Source organism: Chiloscyllium plagiosum, chromosome 18 (genome assembly GCF_004010195.1).
Source record: "Chiloscyllium plagiosum isolate BGI_BamShark_2017 chromosome 18, ASM401019v2, whole genome shotgun sequence".
NCBI lineage: Eukaryota > Metazoa > Chordata > Chondrichthyes > Orectolobiformes > Hemiscylliidae > Chiloscyllium > Chiloscyllium plagiosum.
Genome location: NC_057727.1, coordinates 22,356,366 through 22,378,807, shown reverse-complemented (window position 1 = coordinate 22,378,807; position 22,442 = coordinate 22,356,366). Strand labels below are relative to the sequence as shown.

Here is a 22,442-nt window from a genome sequence, read left to right as displayed (position 1 = left end):
TATCCCTTAAAATCATTTAGTTCAGTCTATTGTCTTCATTAGTTGACTGGAATGTAAATAGGTCGGAGGAGAGGAAATACAACATCCATCACTAAGTGAAAAAGTGTTGGGGAAATGGCAGTAGAGATCAATAGGTCCCCTAGACCCAATGGTACGTATCCTAAGATATTACCAGAAGTAGTTACAGAGTCATTGGATGAATCGGTAATAATCTTTCAGGAATTTGAGATTCTAAAAAGTCCCTGAGAATGGGAAAACTGCCAGTGTGACACCTTTATTTATAAAGGGAAGGAGAAAAAAACACAGGTAACTATAGATCAGTAGCTTAACATCTGTTTTTAGGAAAATGTTAGGATCTATTGTAAAGGATGTGACAGCAGAGTATTTAGAAATCCATAATCCATAAAGTATATTCAAGGCTGAGTTGGACAGATTTTTGATGGGTAAAGGAATCAAGGATTATGGGGAAAAGGCAGGAAAGTAGAGTTGAAGATTATCAGATCAGCTGTGATCTAATTGAATGGCAGAGCAGACTACATGGACTGAACGGCCTATTTCTGGTGCTACAGTCTGATGGTCTTATGAGGAGGTCTTGTGGTGCAGGTAACATCCCCATCTCTGTGCCACAAGCGCAACATTCCATTTTCACATCAAGGTAACATGGCCAAACAAGGTGATTACAAAACTGTAAATTCTTCTGACAAACCAATGGCAAGCAATAAGAATTGGGTTATTTTCCTGGTCAGCCAGAACTATGTGGAATCTACAGTGCAATGGTTTGCCTAAGTTCAAACAATTTCATATGTGGGTTTTCGCCATGAATAAGCATGTATCCTTGTTCCAAGGGACTATTACAAACACATAATTCATGAATCACGTATATTCTGCTTACACAGATTCCATCTGGATCCTGAAGGCAACAAAGTGTGGAAAAGACTGAACTTCACTAATTCAAATCTCCAAGCTGCTCCTCAAAGAATTTAAAGTCAAGAAGTACAAAATTCTGAGTAATCCAGCCAAAAACAAAACTTGTCTTTTCTGGAGAGATGTGACACAGTGACTGGGTACTAATGCTGTGAAATATTCTGCAACCTCACCAAGGCTGGCAAGCTAACAGACTTCCTACACCATACTGAATACTCTTTAAATGTTAAAGCAGCATTTCCATAACTAACCTTTCACTCTGGTGAAGAACAGGTCTCACCAGCAGCTTATAATGGCAATCCAGCAGCCTTCACAGCAATTTCTTACACGTATTTGTCTGAAAGACTGCAGCTCCAATAATAGTCAAGAAACCCAACATCTTCCAGGACAAAACAATCTCGTGTACCCTATTCATGAATTTATTGTATACATTTACTCCCTCCATCACTTATTCCACAGTGGTTACAGTGTGTGCCACGTGTAAGATGTTATCCAGCTATTCGTAAAAACTTTTTCAACAGCATCTTCCAAAGCCATGACCCCTACCACCAAGAAAGGCTAGGGAGAAATGCCTGGGAAAACCATCACCTGCAAGTCGCCCTTCAAGCCATACACTATCCCTAACAGAAATACATCAGTGTTTCCCCATCGCTAATATGTCAAAATACTGGACCTCATTCAGTAATGGCACTGTGGGTATACCAAACTACATGATTCAGCACCATTTTCTGAAGTAAGATTAGCTATCAGCAACCAATCTTATTAGAGATATCCAAATGCTATGAATAACAATGGCCCCCTCATCTTCAACTTCTAACTTTGCCTTCATTCATCCAAGTATCTTCAGGATGTATTGGCATCAATGCCCTCCAAAGAGAGGTGAAAAGAGGAATATTACCACCCTGCTCCCCCACCTTAAATCCTTATGACTTTTGAGCTGTGACAGATGTAAACTTGGCAGTATCTTTCTCATGCCAGATTAGTGACTAGGCACTTATACCGTCTTGCCAAAATTCTTTTAAAACTTATCCCATTCTCTGTTTCCCAGATCCTTAGGAGATAATGTTCAATAATTTCTATCTTCTAATCTTTCATTGCTGTAGATTCATTGAAATCATACAGAAACACAGCAAATGGAATGTAATAATGGTTAGGGATAGGGTTAAGGTTAGGGTTAGGATTGTGAGAGGAGTTGCGGAGTTTTTCTCACTTATTATGATGATGACAAAGAGGGCGATGACGTCAACCCAATGATGTCATCCCTCCTAAATGTCCAATAAACTAAAGACTCCAAAATTCAGTGAATAAAGATGTTTGAGGTATGATGCCTACATACAAGTTCCAAGATTAACTTCCAACTGATGGGTCTAACATGATTAGAGACAAATAAAACTGCAGATGTGGAATCCAAAGTTGACAGGCAGGAGGCTGGAAGAACACAGCAAGCCAGGCAGCATCAGGAGGTGGAGAAGTCAATGTTTTGGATATTAACCCTTCTTCAGGACTCAAGTCAACACAGATTATCTATCAGACGAGGCATGTCTTTGTTCTATGCCCCTCCACACAGCACAACCAATCAAATACTTCCTTTGATCCTGACCCTCGGATGTCATTTAGGATGAGTAACATAATGTACGATATTAAGGCATGTATAGATGCCACGGGAAATACAGTCAGATATGAATTGGGTAACTGTTTGCACTTTGCAATTATTCTAATTAAACAGGTGGTACACTGAAATGGTGGTTTATTATTCATGGAAGAGATTGTCATACAGGAGCTGGTACACTCATTAAAAACTAATCAGTAATTAAAGATACAATCACAACAGGTCACAGATGATTGCTATTTTGCCATATAGTAGGGCAGACAGTGAATTGAATGTCTAACTCTTTATTTGCAGGTTGGGGACAGAGAAAAACAAGTTATACCGAGGATAAAACTTCTGTGAAGATTTGGCGCTCCATGGTACAGTCAACAAGGATTCTTCAAAAGGAACTATATTCTGAGGTCTTGGATTGACCAGAGCTATTTTGCATGTCAGCATTTCCAGAATGATTGTGAAGCGCACAGCAGTTTACCTACATCCTGGTCACCTGATCTGCAGCATTCTGATGTCCCCCACCACCAAACCTACCCAGGCAACTTTCACTACCCTGACAGATTCATCGACCATGTGCTGCATGTCCCTCCGTGTCATACTCTCAGTGGAAAGGCCTCATTAAGGCATCTATTATAGGAGCTGGTGGACTGATTTATCATGTAGAAACCATCAATGGATCTGATTCTCATTCCTGGACAAGTTGTGAAAGTTTAAATGATGGACAATGAAAGCATCATAGTAACTTCCTGTAAATCAAGCAATGGCACTCTTCCTTGATGAGCTCCTGAGAGAGGATGGGTTATGAACTGTTCTGCCAGCATATTCACTTTAAATGGTATGGGGAAATGGCATCTGCCTTAAATGGTAGTAGACTCTCCTCCCCTTGATTCTGTATTGTTCCTTTTTTTCCTCATGCTAACACCATACAGTGGTAAGCCCATGGACACATCATCAGAAAATTGGTCAGAGTCAAGATCAGTGGAATATTTTAAAACATGTTTGAAATGAGTTCTATGTCTCAACAATCCCTCTGAGAAGTCATCACGCTCTTGAAGCTCAAAAAATCCTCACTTCGCCTGACCCCCTGCACAGTTACCTCTGGTGTTCCACAAGGATCTATCCTTGGTCACTTCCTGTTTCTCAACTACATGCTTGCTTCAGCAATATCATCCAAGCACAAAGCATTATTTTTCATAATCAAACACAAAAATGGTGGAGAAACTCAGCAGGTCTGACAACATCTGTGAAGAAAGAAAGAGTTAATATTTCAAGTCCCGTGTGAATCTTCTTCAGAAGTTCTGAAAAAGAGTCATAAACTCAAAACATTCTCCTCAGATGTTCCCCGACCTGGTGACTTTCTCTAGCATTCTCTGCTTTTGTTTCAAATTTCCAGCCTCCAGTGTCTGCTTTTCTTACTTTTAACATGCACACATTCCACGTCAGTTAGATACTGGAAAGATTGAAAACAGTCGCTTTTGGCCCCTGCTCCAAACTCTGGTCCTGAGCTAATGACCCCATCTCTGTTATTCGTAAGTCTGAGATTGAATCAGTTATTCAAAATTTTGGCATCATATTTGACTACAAAATCTGCTTCTGACTATATATTTCCATCTCTGAAATATAGATTGATTTCATCCCATTAAGATAAGAGTCGGGAAAACTGCTGGTAAAACACTCATTCTTTCCATTATTACTCCTGCACACTCTGCCCTCTGTAAACTTGAAGTCATTCAAAACTATAAAATTGCCTTTCACTTAACTCACACCAAGTCCCACTTATTTATCACCCCGATATTTCCTGACCTCAATTGGCTTCCAGTCAAACAATATTTTGATTTAAAATTCTCATCCTGTTTTCAAATTCTTCTCTTCTCCCTATCTCTGTCATTAAATCCAGCCCCTCAACCTGCCAAAGGTACCTTCTCATCTAATTCTGCCTTCTTCCTCGATTTCATTACCCCAATAGTGGCGGGTGTACTTCTACTTGGCTTGGCCCTATGCTCTAGAATTCCCTCTTCAATCTCTCAATCTTCTACCTCACTTTCCTTTTTAAGACATTCCATAAAAACAAACTCTTTGACCAAGCAATTGTGAAATTTTATTCTGTTCAAGGTGCTATATAAATCTAACTTGATATTGTTACTCAGATCATTCTGCTAGCTGTTGCTTCTCATATATCTCAGTCTGAGTTACCCAGCAATGTAAGCCCAGGAAAATGGGAAGTGGCCATCACTCTGACGTGCAAATCAGTCCATTAGCAGCATTTAGAAATTTGTGAAGGGAAGGTCATGTTTGGCAAATCTATCCAATTCTCAAAGGTGATTAACAAATGGGTTGATGAAGGCAATGCATTGATGTGGTCTACATGGACTTTAACAAGGCTTTTGATAAGGTACTTCAAGGTAAACTAGTCAAGAAAGTAAAAGCCCATGACATCCAAGGCAAAATGATACAGTTGACAGGCTGGAAGTAGAGGCTGATGATACAGAAATGTTTTTACCACTGGAAGCCTATTTCCAATGGAGCTTCACACAACTTGGTGCCTGGACCCTTGCTGTTTGTGGTATACATTAATAATTTGTACTTAAGTATAGGGGATATGATCAAGGATTTCATAGATGACATAAAATTTGTAGGATGGTCAATGGTCAGGAGGATAGCCACAAACTGAGCATGATGTTAATGAAATAGTTAGATGGGCAGAGCATTGGTAAGTGGCTTTCAACCAGAAAATATGAAGTTGTGTGGCTTAGGCAGTAACAAGGTAAGTGAATATACTACAAATGGAAAGCACCAGCAAAGTATTGAAGATTTGTGGGGCCTTGGTTGGCAGACACACAAATCCCTGAATGTTGCAGGGAAGATACATAAAGTGGTAAAGGGGGCACACAGGATACTTGTCTTAATTAGCTGATGCATTGAATAAAAGAGCAGTTAGTTTAAACTGGAACTATATTAAATGCTGGTTATGCCACAACTGGATTGTTGTATGTAGATCTGGACACCAAATTATAGGAAGAATGTGATTGCACAAGAGAGGGTGCCGAGGAGATTTCCCAGGGCACTACCTGGGCTGGAGGGTCTAAGCAATGGGGAAGAATTGGATAGGCTGGGGTTATTTTCCTTTGGAAGTGATGGAGGAGAGCACAGGTATATAGGATTACGAGGGATATAGGTGAGGTAGATAAAAAGATATCTTGTTTCCAAGGGGGGGTCAATAATGAGGGGTGATAATTTTAGAGAAGAGGTGAAAAGCTATGAGGAGAGTTGAGGAGCAATTTTGATCATCGTGAAGGTGGTGGAAGTTAGAACACACTGCCCAAAAGGGTGGTTGAGCCAGAAATTCTTCTAATTTTAAAGCAGTTATTCGCTTGTGTTACCATCACCTCCAGGGATATGCATGAAAAGCTGGAAGATGGCATTAGAGTAGTCAAATCATTGTTGAGCAGCACCAATGATGGGCCAAGAAACCTCTTTCTGAGCTCTAAATGTCTCTGAGTCTATAACACTCAAAATCCATGTGGAAATTCCAGGAATGCAGATTAAAATTGCAAAGTAGTGAAAATTGCTTTCACCCAAATTTCCTCAGTACAAAACATATAATTCCTACATGTCAAAAATTACAAGGATATTCATCCCCTATACCTTCAAAAAATAAATAAATCTTGTATTTCTCTGGCACCTTTCTTGACCTCAGGATATTCTAAAGAGCTCCATAGCTAATTAAGTATAATTAAGTCTAGTCATTGCTATAGTACAGGACAAATAACACACAGTTTGCACATAGCAATAATCTATGTAATTTATTTTCACAATGTTGGTGATTGTTAAAAATGGTCCCTGACAATGGCGAGACGTCCATTGCTGTTCTTTGGAATAATATCATGGAATTCTTTATATCCACCAGAGCAGGCAGATGGTGCCTCAGTTCACAGGATCCTCGGAGAGGCGACATCTTTGACAGGATAGAAATACCTAACCCTGTAATTTTGTTTTCAAGTTGCTAGAATGGGATCTGAACCCACAATGTTCTGACTAATCAGTGATATTATCGAACTACCACTGACTCCTCATAAGTCTACCTACAAGATGTTTCTTGCAACTTGCTTCTTCACAAGTATAAACTAAAGTTAAAAGAATGTAATGGCAAAGAGAACACCTACATTGCTGCATGCGATTAGGGTCTGTTAACTTGTCACTAGGGCTATAATCAATGTCCATTTTGGGTCAGCCAGAAAATTGGGTCAAATCAAATTTGTATTTGGGTCTAGGAAACAAATGTTGTCAAATCAAACGGTGATCAAGTCTCACACATCACATCATGAACGTTTCATTGGTTAACATATTAAAAAATTGTTTGACTGCTACTGAAAACAATTGAATACATGGAGTTAAGATCCTCTCCCATTCTAATTCAGTTTTACAGTTATGGAGTTGGTTTAAGTTGTACTACATCCTCCGCAACTTAACAAATCTCTTGCATAATTATGCCAATGTATATTTATCCTAAAATCTGTATGACAATGTATCTTCTGGATGTTAGCAATAATTATAGAAGCAAGTTATGTTATAATTAACTGAAGTGAAAAATATAAAATAACTGCTAGCTTTATCTGCTCGAAAAATGGTCTAATAGTCATAACCAGCTATGGTTAACTAATCATACAAAGAGCTCCACACTGCAATTTCGTCAATAATCTTCTTTAACTTTCACTATAAATTCAATACCATACACTTAATGGTACATTCCACTGGTTGACTTGCGTGAATGACCATCATAATTCACTTGCTGTTGTCCTATTCTGAGCTTTGATTTTTCATGCTTGTTAAAAACTTCTCATAATGCTTCAACACCTTTTCCTTTGCTTCTTCCCCTTGTTAAGTTTCACACCATTAACATCCACATTTTCTTCACAGTTAGCTATTCTAGACCAGCCATGTTGATGTGAGTATTTTTACTGTTACCTCTTTAGTTAATACATCAGACAGCTTGTTTCAGTATGAGAAATAATTCATTCTCACCAACTTTCTATTCCTGCCAAGTGCATAAACTCATCTAATCTAATGAACCATCTCTGACTGCAAATGTTATACATGATTGGATTTTAAACTTGGGTCCCATCGTTCAAAATCTGGTGTTGACTGATAAACAATGCATCAATTTTACATCCTGCATGAAGTAACAAAACTCTACTACTGTACTGGAAGCTTCAAATAACATAACAATTTTCAATTTATTTGGCTAATACTTTTAGCAGAATTAGGATTCTGCAAACATTAAATTAAAGCATATTAAATATAGCAATACAGTCAATGAAATAACAGGAGAGCACACAAGTATTTAGAACTTTACGTTACTGCAAGTCTCTGTAAATTTATTTGCAGATACATTCAGTGGCAACTTTGATCCCTGTTAATAAACTGGAAGCCTTATTAATATATGTCCAGCAATAACAAAACAATCCTGTGATATTGGACAGTATCAAATGTAATGTGTTGCTTTCACTTGTAATTTATTCTGCAGATCAGCTGAACGTTCTGTTTCTGAACTTATTTTCAAAAGTGGCAATTGGGAATATGCAGTACCTGTGGAGCTACTTTCTGGAACAATTTAATAGTTTTTTTTTAAATGTGTCGACTCCTGTAGGCAAACATTTTCATGCCACCAGGATCTTCCAAGTACCTCGTTTCAGTGAGCATACTTCCCCAGTAAACTTCGAAAATGACCATAGCAGGTTATTCTCGAATAGCAATTTTGCACAGATAAAAGTATCATGTGAATAATATTCTTGATAACAAATGGTCATATCCAAATGCAAATAATACCTTATTGCCTTGGGGTTTCCATGATTAGTGATGCCAAACATTTCTAGTTTGTCCCCTGACTTAAGCATTTTGTTAATTGCCTTGAGATAAAAACTTGCACAGAGAAAAATATAGAATATTGACCATGATAGGGAGCAGAAACATGATTCTACCAAGGATTAAGTACAGATGCTAAAGATAATTTTTGAACTAAATTCCCCTCAATGGATACAAAATCTTCAGGAAAGCATTTAGAATGGTCACACTTAACTTTGTATCAAGTACTTTGTTTACATGGCTGCACTTGCGCATTGATAAATGTTAGCTCAAAAACAAGACTGAGAAAAACAAAATACTGAGAAAACTTGAGGTTCAAAAACTCTTTGCACCTCTATGAAAAGATCATGAATGAATAATGAGCAGTTCTAAGAGCAGGCATAAACCAAATGGGTATCGTTCTTATGTTGGAGTCCTCTTACAACACCAGGACCAATATGCACTCTAATTCAATAACAATATAAAGTAAAAATCACACACCATAAGGTTATGGTATATGGTCTATAACCTGGTGTTGTGTGATTTTTAACATTGTACCCCCCAGTACAACACTGGCACCTCCAAATCCTAATATAAAGTAAATATGATTAGTTGAAATATTTAAAACCATCTTTCAACAAACATGCAAATTTTATTTTACACATGGTTATTTATTTTATTCTAACATTTTTTTCTTTAATCAGATTATTCCATACTTACTCCCAGAACTCAATGACAGGTGAAGTTGCATTTGGTACAGCTGTATGACTGCAATTGGTGGAATTCAGCTTCTGAAACTCTACACAGTTTTCTTCAAGAAAAATAAACAGACAGTCCATTACTAAAACAGTAATTATCAGTTAGTGAAAATTAATGCTTGCATATTAGCACTTTAGAAGTTATTGTAGATAATGCCGTCACGTAGGGACGACAGTCTTCACACCTTACCTGTGTTCCAGGTATGTCCACAGGTAGCCCAAGGAAGTTCAGTTGTAAAGGAGTTGAACAGGTAAAATATGGCCCACGCCAAAACAATGATGTAAAACACATTCAAATGTGCCTCAATGACCTGAGTAGCATATCCGATACCTGCAAGCGAATAGCAAGCAATAGTTTTACTGGTTTCTAAAACCTCTGTATCGATGCCAGTCACGGTCAGGCTAAAGGCAGAGCGAGTTACCTTCAAAAAGCGGACAAACTTTCCTCCAGCACGTTATGCCTCCCTCGCTGGTGTACTGACCCAGTGCAGTCTCCAGGAAAAACACCGGTATGCCACAGCCGATGAAAAAAATCACATATGGAATAAGGAAGGCCCCTGGAAAGGAACAAGGGCAACAAGCTTAACCACAAGTTTTAAAATTTGTCACTTTTGTGACCCGAGTTACCATTGAAATGCTCCTGGTTTATCTTACGTTCAGACAGAGCAACTTATTTACATGCACACGGTAGTGAGACACACCATACTGAGACTGTACAGTGTTCTGAATTTTATTCCCTGGATTCTGGGCATTTTGCTTTGTTAAAAAAAAACAAATTCAGCGACTATGCTAACTAAAAGTACTCATTTAAAGCAAATAAGTTCCATATAACAGTACCGCCTCCGTTCTTGTAACAGAGGTAAGGGAATCGCCACACGTTTCCTAATCCAATGATCTCCCCGGCCACAGACAAGACAAATTCGATTTTGTTATTCCATTGGCCTCTTTCTGACACTTTCTTGTCGTTGGTGCGAACTAAATTGACATTCGATGCTTCGGTGTCCATCGCATCGTCTGGCTTCCCATTGATTATTGGAATCGCTTTCTCCGCTGTCATTTCGGCCTAGAGGGGGGGGGGGGAAAGGAAAAGTTTACAGCGATTACCGCATTGTTTTCAATTCTTCCAATCGCTCGCAGGTTTGGTCTCTGCATGATCAATTAGTATTGAAACTAATTTGCAATCGACTTGGGGGGGGGGGGGGGGTCATGCAAATAAGCAAACTTAGAATCAGGAGCGCCAGCTCTTCATCTGATCAGTTCGTGAAGATCTCCTTGCAATGCAAATCAATGACATGATCGTGATCAATTACTCACCGGGTAAGGGTTTTGCTATAAACCCGCCTGTTTGGAATAGTGCAGCTCTCTTTGCTGAAAATAACACTCAATATACCAGCTCTGAGGGAATCCCGCCACGGCTTGCTGGGTCTGTGTGAGGGGAATCAGTTCAGATGTACTTGGTACTCTGGTGATGCCCTCTGCTAAACGACTGACTTGAGAAAACAAACGCACTCTTTTCTCAGATGCTGCTGCTGTTTACTGGAGCTGAGCCATGTGCTGCTGACTGAGCCCTCTCGCTTGCCGTACGGAAATGTATCAATTAATGGCGTAATGTTGAGTTACAGGCGGACAGCATTCGTTGCATGGTTTTAGCACACGGTCCGGCGGCCCGTTTTGTAGACTGAGCCGGACAGTTGCAGAGCGGATCAATATCAAACTATCATCTGAATGTAAGGACACGCAGTCAAGGCGGGAGTCCCGTTAGCTGTGAACAGCTTGCAAATGACTAATGTCCTCACACAGTCCTCATTGATCCGCAGGGGTGGGCTACTCAAAGGGAGGCAGGGAGAGGGCTGGATTTGAATGTCAGGATCCAAATAGATAGGATGTTTGATTTAACTTTTCAAAGTTACAATGATGCCGCACTCTCCAAATCTCAGAGCCTGGCTTGTGCAAAGCATAAATATTTATCTGGAAACAACCATTGGAATTGCTTGTGTCCAGATCCGCAAGACAGCCCCTCTCCACTCTCTTAAAATCGGGTCTGCTCTGGGTCGGAGCCTTTAAGTTTTTCCTGTTCACGACCAGCAGCGAAAATGCCATTTTTGTAACCTGTAAGAATCCTTAACACGTAACCCGTTGGACTACAGTGCACGAGTGAGGCGTCAACGGTAACTTGTTACATTAGCGGAAAAATAATGTATCATACATGTTCTCAAATGTTAGATAGTCTATATTTAGCTGAAGTTTCCAAGTAAACAGTTTTCCGATCAATTTCTGATTGGGTAATTAAAGAAGAGGAGACCACCCTCTTGCAGAAAATATTTCTCAAATCTAAAATGCCGAGTGACATCTCTCCTGTCACATTCCGGAGAGTCCGACACACGCTGATCAAACAGCATTTTCTTAAGAAAAGTGAAGGCATACATTTCAATTCAATTTTAACAGTTGGCACCCATATATAATCTCCTAATTCTTAGAATCAGAGAGTCATAACAACATGAAAACTGTCCAACCAGTCTGTGCAGGCAATGTTCCCCAACTGAACTAGTCCCATCAGCCTGCGTTCAGCCCATATCCCTCCAAACGTTCCCTATTCATGAACTTATCCAAATGTCTTTAAAACATTGTATTCTGAACCTGCATCCACCACTTAATTCCACACACTAACCTTAAAAAAACTTGTCCCTCATGTCCTTTTTTAATTTTTTTCTACTCTCACCTTAAAAATATGCCCCCCCTTGGTTTGAACTCTCCCATCCTAGAGAAAAGGCCCTTGTCATTCACCTTATCTATGCTTGTCATTATGTTATAAACCTCATTAAATGACCACTCAGCCATATATGTTCCAGTGAAAGAAGTCCCAATCTTTCCATTTTTTTTGATAACTCAAATACTCAATTCTTGGCAACATCCTGGTAAAATTTCTGAACCCTCTCCAATTTAATAACAGGGCAACCAGAACTGCACACAGTTCTCTAGAAAACGCCTTACCAATGTCCTGTACAACCTCAAGATGATGTTCCAACTCCTAAACTCAAAGGTCTGAGCAATGAAAACAAGTGTGCTAAACAACTACTTAACCACCCTGTCTACCTGTGACACAACTGTCAAATATTTATTTACCTGAACCCCTAGGTCTCTGTTCTACAACTCCACCCAGGGCCCTACCATTAATTGTGTAAGTCCTGCCCTTGTTTGTTTTACCAAAATGCAATACCTCACATTTATCCAAATTAAACTCTATCTGTCACTCCTCAGTCCATTTACCCAACTGATCAATATCTCTTTGTAATCGTCACTATCTGTTATACCACCAATTTTGGTGTCATCTGCAAACTTACTAACCATGCCTCCTATATTGTCATCCAAATCATTTATATAAGTGACAAACAAAAGTGGACCTAATACCAATCCCTGTGGAACACCACTGGTCACAGGCCTCCAGTCTGAAAATCAACCCACCACCACCGTCTGTCTCCTACCATCAAGCCAGTTTTCTATCCAATTAGCAAGCTCAACCTGAATCTCATATGTTCTAACTTTACTAATTAGTTCACCATGTGGAACTTTGTCAAAGGCTTTGCTGAAGTCCAAGTAAACAGCGTCTACTGCTCTGCCCTCAGCAATGTATTTGGTTACTTCATTGAAAAACTCAGTCAAGTTTGTGAAACAAGATTTTCCTTGGACAAAACCATGCTGACTGTCTCGAATCAAACTTTGCCTCTCCAAATTCATGTAAATCCTATCTTTCAGAATCACCTCCAGCAACTTACCCACTATTGATATCAGACTCACAGGTCTAGAGTTTTCAGGCTTCTCTTTCCAGCCTTTCTTAAACAATTGCACAACACTATCCATCCTCCAGTCCTCTGATATTTCATCCTTGTTTATAGATTATACAAATATTTCTGCTAGGGGCTCACAACTTCCTCCCTAACTTGCCACAGCATTCTAAGATACACTTGATCAAGATCTAGAGATATATCCACCTTAATGTTTTCCAAGGTTTCCAGCACTTCCTCTTCTGTAATGTGAACTGTTTTCAAAACATCAATATTTATTTACCTCTGCAGACCTCACTTTCTCCTCGCTCACAACTTCCTCCCTAACTTGCCACAGCATTCTAAGATACACTTGATCAAGATCTAGAAATATATCCACCTTAATGTTTTCCAAGGTTTCCAGCACTTCCTCTTCTGTAATGTGAACTGTTTTCAAAACATCAATATTTATTTACCTGAGATCTTTAGCCTCCATTTCTTTCTTGACAGTAAACACTGTCATGAAATATTCATATAATATCACCCATCTCGTGAGGTCCAACACAATGACAACCTCGTTAACCTTTAAATGATCCTACTGTCTCTTCAGTTCCTCTTAAGTATTTGCAGAACTTTTTTGGATTATGTTTAATCTTACCTGCCAAGGCTACCTCAGATCCCCAGTTTGCCTTCCTGATTTTCTTCTTAAGAATGCCTCTACACTCTTTATACCCTTCAAGAGATTCAGTTGATCCCAGGTATCTATTCCTAATATAAAACTTCAATATCTTTATTCATGCATTGTTCCATAATTTTACCAGCCTTGCCTTTCACTCATGAAAATAAAATGTTGTTGAACTCACAGTTATCACATTTTCAAGGTCTCCTACTTGTCAGTCATCCCTTTGCCTGCAAACAGTCTACTCCAATCAACTTTTCAAAGTTCTTGTTTCATACCCTTAACATATGCCTTACTCTAATTAAGAACTTTACGTTTTATGGAAGACTGATCCTTTTCCCCACCTATTTTAAAACTAATAGTATTATGATCACTAGTCCCAAACTGTTCCCCTACTGACACTTCAGTCACTTGCTCTGCCTTATTTCCTAAGAAATGGTCTAGTTTTGTTCTTTACTGAAAACAACAAATGCTTGAGATCACAGCAGGGTAATATTTCGAGCCTTGGTGAGTCTTCATCAGAGACTTCATTTAAGGTTAAAGATAAAAAGATGCGACAAATATGTTAAGAGCTTGCTCTCTCTCTATGGATGCTGTCTGATCCACTGTGATCTTGTTGTTTTCAGTACAGATTCCACAATTTGCAGTAAATTGCTCCTACACAGGTTTTGTTCCTTCTCTGGCAGGAACATTTAGTAATTGGTAAAGAACATTTCTTGAACACATTTAACAAACTCTTCACCATCCAACCTTTTAACACTATTGCAGTCCCAGTCAATCTTTAGAAAATTAAAATCCCCTATGACACGTTTATTATTCTTACATATATTTGAGTACTGTCTGTATATTTTCTTCGCAATTTCCATCTGAAATTGGGGGTGGGGGGGGGTGCTAAAGTCCAATACCATCAAGGTGATCATTCCTTTTTTATTTCTTACTTCAACCAATATGTTTTTCTCTGAATGATTCCTCAGAAATACCTTCTCTAATTACAGTAGGAATGTTTTCCTAAATTAGAAATACCACTCCCTTTCCTCCCTTGCCTCTCTTTTTATCTTCCTATAATATCTAAAACCTGAGAGTCTGGTGTCTATCTCTCTCAGCCTTGAATATGCTCAGTGAATGAATATCCACAGCTCTCTGAGATTGACAGTCCCCTGAATCAAGCTTGGGGCACAGAAATGGACACACTATTCCCGTTGAGATTGACCCAGAGGCTTATTATTGTTCACCATAACTTCCTGTCTGATCTATCCTGTTCCCAAGGGCAGAATAGTTGAGGGCCAATGAACATTGATTTACGATGATAGACAAAAGAAACAGTGCCTTTCTTTAACCAGGAACTGGTTAGGATTTCAAATGCTTCACTAATGATCTTCCTTCCATTATCAGGTTATGAAATGAGGATGTGCATTGATGACTGCTCAAGGTTTAGCATCATTTCCAATGACTCAAATACTGAATGTCCAAAAGCAACAAGACCAAAATAACATTCAGGCCTAGAATGTTAAGTTTCAAGTAACATTTGTGCCTTGCAAATACCAGCAATGACAAACTTCACCAAGAGCAACTCTAACCATGAATTCCCTGATAGTCAATGGCGTTACCACTGCTGAATCTTGGGAAGTTCCCATTGTTCACAAAGTGATTAGGACCAGCAATATAAATACTATAGTCCCAAGAGTAGTTCAGAGGCTCAGAATCCAGAAGCAAGAGATTCACCTCCTTTCTTCCCACTGCCAATCCACAATGAAAAGGCACCACCAGTTAGGAATTTGACGGAATGTTCTTCACTTGTTTGGATCCATGCACATTCAACAACACTTGATGCTTGACACCAAATGAGGCAAAGCTGTTCACTTCATTGGAGCTGCCTTCAATATTACACTCCCTCCTCTACCAATGTATAATGGCAGACTTGTGTATCATCAACAAGATGCACTGTAGGAATTTGCTAAGTCTCCTTCAACAGCACTTTCCAAACCCACAAATTCTATCACCTAGAAGGATAAGAACAGCACATGGGTGTGAACACGACCACCTCCAAATTCCCCTGTAAGCCACATGCCATCCTGTCTTGGAACTGCTTCACTGTTTCTTTACTGTTGATGGGATAAAATTCTAGAATTCTCTACCTAACAGCACTGTGAATGGACTGCAGCAATTGGAGAAGTCAACTCACCACTAGCTTCTCAGGGGAAGTTAGGGACAGGCATTACATACTGGCCTTGCCAATAAGACCAATCCTATAACACACTGAAAAATGAAATACACCTTATGCACTAAGCACAGCAAACATTTCCCCCTAAATTTGTATCATCAGCAAACTTGGATAAATTACACTTGATGGTTTCTTCTAAATCATTAATATAGATTGTAACTAACTATGTTACTGGTGCGAGCAGCATTGTACTAGCTACAGCCCATAATTTGACTGATTATTTCCAATTTTCCATTTTCTGTCCTTTAACCAATATTCTGTTATATTAATATATTAGTGTCAGTCTCAGGAACTGTTATCTTGTGTAGCAACCTGTTCTGTCGTGTCTTATGACACTGTGTATCATGTGATTACTTTGAACTGGACAAAAAAAAAGTAGCTTGTTTGTTGTTAACAAAAAAACAAATTGACTTTGGAAAGCAGTGTCATGGAAACTTTTAGACAAAGATGACTTTTTCTCCAACTACCTAACTCTAAGTGTTATGCTCACACTAATGAATTGAAATAAAAAAGACTGAGAGCAATTAGAAAGAGTCAAAATGGTTTCGTAGAAGGGAAATTATGTTTAACTAATTTATTAAATATGAATAACATTAGCTATAAATAGAGAGGAGCTTGTAGATGGACTGTGCTTTCATTTTCCAGAAGTCATTTGCGAAGAAAGCACATCAAAGACTATTCAGAAAATAAAAGCGCATGGTGTAGCGGTTAACATATTAGCATGAAAGAAAATTACTGGCAGTTTATTTGCAGAAAATAAAAGTTCATAGTGTGGGGGCTAGGATATTAACATGAAAAGATTATTAGCTGAATGGTAGAAAGCAGAGAGTATGTATAAATGAGCCTTTGCCTGATTGGCAGTATATGACAAGTGGAGACCTGAGAGGGTCTATGCTGGAGCTCAGCTATTTACCAACCATGTCAATGATTAGGATGAAGGGAGAAGTAACATGGTAGATAAATTTGCAGATGACTTAAAAATAGGTAGGAAAGTATTTATGAAGAAGTTATAAGGCATTTTCAGATGGATGTGGACGCAGTTGGGTGAGTGACCAAAATCTGGCAGATGGAATCTAGTGTAGGTAAATATGAAATTGTTCACTTCAGCAGGAAGAAAGCAAAGCATTACTTAAATGGAGAATGACTGTAGAATTATGAAATACAGAGGGGTCTAGGTATTTAATCCCATGAGTTGCCAAGGATAATCTCCAGGTAATCAAAAAAGGTTGTCATTTATTGCGAGAGGAATTGAATGCAAAAGTAAAAATGTTATGCTTCAGTTATGTAGGGCATTGTGAGACCACACCTTGAATAATGTGTACAGTTTTGGTCTCCTTATTTAAAGAAAGATGTCAGTGCTTTGGAGGTGGTTCTGAGGAGGTTTATTAGACTAATAACTGGAAATGCATAAAAGTGGATAAATCCCCAGAACCTGATCAGATGTACCCTAGAACTCCGTGGGAAGCTAGGGAAATGATTCTGGGCCATTGCTAATATATTTGTATCATTGATAGTTACAAGTGATGTGCCAGAAGACTGGAAGTTGGCTAACGTTGTGCCACTATTTAAGAAAAGTGGTAAGGAAAAGCCAGGGAACTATAGACTGGTGAGCCTGATGTCAGTGGTGGGCAAGTTGTTGGAGGGAATCCTAAGGGACAGGACTTACATGTATTTGGAAAAGCAAGGATTGATTAGGTACAGTCAGCATGACTTTGTGTGTGGGAAATCATGTCTCATGAAGTTGACTGAATTTTTTGAAGAAGTAGCAAAGAGGATTGATGAGGGTAGAGCGGTGGACATGATCTATATGGATTTCAGTAAAGCATTCGACAAGGTTCCCTATGGGAGTCTGGTTAGCAAGGTTAGACCTCATGGAATACAGGGAGAACTAGCCATTTGGATACAGAACTGGCTCAAAGGTAGAAGGCAGAGGGTGGTGGTGGAGGATTGCTTTTCCGACTGGAGGCCTGTGGCTAGTGGAGCATCACAAGGATCGATATTGGCTCCACTACTTTTCATCATTTATATAAATGAGTTAGATGTGAACATAGAAGGTATAGTTAGTAGGTTTGCAGATGACACCAAAATTGAAGGTGAAGTGGACAGCGAAGAAAGTTACCTCAGAATACAACGGGATCTTGATCAGATGGGCTAACGGGATGAGGAGTGGTAGATGAAGTTTAATTTAGATAAATGCGAGGTGGTTCATTTTGGAACAGCAAATCATAGCAGGACTTATTCACTTAATGATAAGGTCCTTGGGAGTGTTGCCAAACAATGAGACATTGGAGTGCAGGTTCATAGTTCCTTGAAAGTAGAATCGCAGGCAGATAGGATCATGAAGAAGGTGTTGGTATGCTTTCTTTTATTGGTCAGAGTATTGAGTATAGGAGTTGAGAGGTCATGTTGTGGCTGTACAAGATGTTGGTTAGGCCATTTTAGGAGTATTGTGTGCAATTCTGGTCTCCTTCCTCTCAGAAAGATGTTGTGAAACTTGAAAGGGTTCAGGAAAGATTTATGAGGATGTTGCCAGGGTTGGAGGATTTGAGCTATAGGGAGAAGCTGAATAGGCTGGGGCTTTTCTCCCTGGAGCGTTGAAGGCTGAGGGCTGACCTTATAGACGTTTATAAAATCATGAGTGACATAGAACATAGAAAAGTACAGCACAGAACAGGTCCTTTGGCCCACGATGTTGTCCCGAGGTTTAATTCTAATGCAAAATATAATAACTTAACCTATGAACCCTTCAACTCACTGCTATCCATGTGCATGTCCAGCAGTCGCTTAAATGTCCCTAATGACTCTGCTTCCACCACCACAGCCGGCAACGCATTCCATGCATTCACAACTCTCTGTGTAAAGAACCTACCTCTGATGTCTCCTCTATACCTTTCTCCTAATATCTTAAAACTATGGCCTGGGGAAAAGTCTTTGGCTATTGACCCTTATCTATTCCTCTCATAATCTTGTATACCTCGATCATGTCTCCTCTCTTTCTCCTTCTCTCCAGAGAGAAAAGTCCAAGCCTATTCAACCATTCTTCATAATGCAAGTCCTCCAGTCCAGGGAGCATCTTGGTAAACCATCTTTGTAGCCTCTGTATCTTTCCTATAGTAGGGCGATCTGAACTGAACACAGTATTCCAAGTGTGGTCTCACTAGGACTTGTAGAGCTGTAGCAAAACCTTGCGGCTCTTAAACTCGATCCCCCCGTTAATGAAAGCCAAAACACCATATGCTTTCTTAACAACCCTATCCACTTGGGTGGCAACTTGGAGGGACCTATGTACTTGCACACCCAGATCCCTCTGTTCCTGTCTTTAATCCTATATTCAGCATTTGAGTTCAACCTTCCAAAATGCATCTCTTCACATTTATAGAGGTTGAACTCCACCTGCCATTTCTCAGCCCAGCTCTGCATCTTGTCTATGTCGTGCTGCAGCCTGCAATAGCCCTCAATACTATTGACGACACCTCCAACCTTTGTGTCATCCGCAAATTTACTAACCCATCCCTCAACCTCCTCATCCAAGTCATTTATAAAAACTACAAAGAGCAGAGGCCCAAGAACAGAGTCTTGCAGACCCCACTCAACACTGACCTCCAGGCAGAATACTTTCCATCTGTATCCACTCTCTGCCTTCTGTCGGCCTTCAATTCTGAATTCAAATAGCCAAATCTCCCTGTATCCCATACTTCCTGACTTTATGAATGAGCCTACCACGGGAAACCTTATCAAATGCCTTGCTGAAGTCCATATACACCACATCTACTGCTCGACCTTCATCGACCTGTCTTGTCACCTCCTCAAAGAACTCAATAGGATTTGTAAGGCATGACCTGCCCACCACAAAGCCATGCTGACTGCCTGTAATCACACTGTGCTTTGCCAAATAGTCATAAATCCTATCCCTCAGAATTCTTTCCAAAACTTTGCTGACCACAGACATGGATAGGGTAAATAGACAAAGTATTTTCCCTGGGGTGGCAGAGTCCAGAACTAGAGGGCATAGGTTTAGGAAGAAAGGGGAAAGATATAAAAGGGACCTAAGGGGCAACTTTTTCATGCACAGGTATGGAATGAGCAGCCGGAGGAAGTGGTAGAGGCTCGTATAATTGCAGCATTTAAAAGGAATCTGGATGGGTATATTAAAAGGAAGGGTTTAGAGGGATATGGGCCAAGTGCTGGCAAAATAATTAGATTAGGTAAGGATATCTGATCAGCATGGATGAGTTGGATCGAAGGGTCTGTTTTCATCCTGTACATCACTATGACTGTATGACTCTATGGGCAGCTTGTCATATGAGGATATGTTGGATGGCCTGGGCTTGTTTTCACTGGAATTTAGCAGAGTGAGGGATAGCCTGATTGAAATATAGAAGAACCTAAACACTCTTGACAAGGTGGAATGGCTGTTTCCTCTGGTGAATCAGTCCAGAATTAGGGGGTCAGTGTTTTAAAATTAAGGTTTGACCTTTCAGTATAAAGATGAGGAGAACATTTTTCTCTTTGAGAATTGCATAACTTTGGAACTCTACTTCAGAAGGCAGAGGAGCACAGTTGAATTGGACCAGCAATTATAATTAGAGAAGAGGCAGTCAGGTAGCAGTAACACGACAGGGCTAATATTGCAGAAAATTATGCTAATGCTCTGGGGTCACAGGCTCAACATTGCACTCCCTCCTCTACCAATGCACAATGGGAGCCTTGTGCATCATCTACAAGATGCACTGTAGGAATTTGCTAAGTCTCCTTCAACAGCACTTTCTAAACCGACAATTTCTATCACCTCGAAGGATAAGAACAGCAGATGGATGTGAACACCAGCACCTGCAAATTCCCCTGTAAGCCACATGCCATCCTGACTTGGAACTACATCATTGTTTCTTTACTGTTGATAGGTTAAAATCCAAAACTTCCTATCCCAATTCCACTATGAGTGTATTTACCTTTCATGGACTGTAGCAATTCAAGAAGGCAACTCAGCACAAGCTTCTCAAGGGGAATTCGGGACGGGCATTAAATGTTGGCCTAGCCAATAATGCCAGTCCTACAAACACATTGAAAAAGAACTTTACATACTTACCACAGTGAACCTTTCCTCCAAATTTGTATCGTCAGCAAATTTAGATAAGTTATACTTGATCCTTTCATCTAAGCCATTAATATAGATTGTAACTAGCTACTGGCACTGATCTTAATGGCATTGTACTAGTTACAGCCCATAATTTGACTGATTTTTCCAATTTTCCATTTTCTGTCCTTTAACCAATACTGCATTATACTAATGTAGTAGTGACATTAGAGAAATTGTTATCTTCTATAGCAACGGGTAGTGTCTTATGAGATAATATTTAAAATTCCAAGTATAAGTGTACCATGTGATTACTTTGAACTGGACAATCAAACAGTTAAAGAAGTCTGTAGCTTATTTGTTGTTTAAAAAATTGACTTTGGAAAGAAGTGTCATGGAAAATTTTAGAGATTACTTTTCCCCCAACTATCCAACTCTGGCAGATGGAACCTAATGTAGGTAAATACAAAGTTGTTCACTTCAGCAGGAAGAAAGCAGAGTATTACTTAAATGGACAATGGCTGTAGAATTATGAAATACAGAGGGGTCTAGGTATTATAATCCATGAGTTGCAATGGATAATCTGCAGGTAATCAAGAAGGTTAATGTCATTCATTGTGAGAGGAATTGAACACAGAAGTAAAAATGTTGTATTTCAGTTATGTAGGGTATTGTGAGACTACATCTCAAAAAATGTGTACAGCTGTGGTCTCCATATTTGAAGAAAAATGTCAATGTTTTGGAGGTGGCTCAGAGAAGGTTTACGAGACTGATAACTGGAAATGAGCAGTTTATCATATGAGGATATGTTGGATGGACTGGGCTTGTTTTCACTGGAATTTAGCAGAGTGAGGGATAGCGTGATTGAAATGTAGAAGAGCCTAAATACCTTGACAAGGGGTACATGAAATGGCTGTTTCCTCTGGTGAATCAGTCCAGAATTAGGAGGTCAGTGTTTGAAAATTAGGGTTTGCTCTTTCAGGATAAAAATGAGGAGAACATTTTTGTCTTAGAGAATTGCATGACTTTGAAACTCTCTGCTTCAGAAGGCACGGGAGGCAGTTTAATTAAATGCTTTGAAGGCAAAGTTAGATAAATTCTTGTTAGCTAAGGGAAACTTTTTGTTTGTCCATAAGGTGGGCCAGTATTTATTGCCCATCCGAAATTGCCTCTTAATCTTAGTGAGTTGGTCAGGCCATTTCAGAGGGAAGTTAAGTTTCAGCCACATGCCTGTGATTTTGGAGTCACGTGCAAGTCAGACAAGGTAAAGATAGCAGATTACCTTCCCTAAAGGGCATTAATGAACTAGATAAGTTTTTTACAATGATCAGCAATGGTCACTAATGGGTCATCATTTTCTCAATTAATTCAGATTTCATGATCTTCCATCGTGAGTATTGAGCCTGTGACCCCAGAGCATAAGCATAATTTTCTGGAATACCAGACCCATGGTGTTACTGCTACCTGACTGCTTCCTCTCTAAGTTTAAATTGATCAGAATGGAGATGTCCACATCAAAGGGCTATCAGGTGAAGGTGGGAATGTGGAGCACAAACAGATCAGCCAAGATCCTATTGGATG

General features: G+C 39.5%; 1 protein-coding gene across 4 annotated transcripts in view; it reads right to left on the bottom strand.

Annotated features, from left to right (window-relative positions):
• Positions 1–21,075, bottom strand: part of slc6a11b (solute carrier family 6 member 11b) — a 177,420-nt gene extending 156,345 nt beyond the window's left edge. The window contains exons 1-5 of one of the 4 annotated variants that reach the window (XM_043707925.1): positions 20,874–21,075; positions 9,964–10,189; positions 9,549–9,683; positions 9,317–9,457; positions 9,089–9,179 (exon numbers count right to left, since the gene is read on the bottom strand). In XM_043707925.1, the coding sequence (XP_043563860.1) occupies positions 9,089–9,179; positions 9,317–9,457; positions 9,549–9,683; positions 9,964–10,183 (587 nt within the window). In that variant the 5' untranslated portion in view covers positions 10,184–10,189; positions 20,874–21,075. Of the gene's footprint in view, positions 1–9,084; positions 9,180–9,316; positions 9,458–9,548; positions 9,684–9,963; positions 10,190–10,440; positions 11,339–20,873 lie in introns of those variants that run through there. The other 3 variants (XM_043707926.1, XM_043707924.1, XM_043707927.1) reach the window with 3 other exon arrangements.
• Between the last annotated feature and the right edge of the window lie 1,367 nt (positions 21,076–22,442).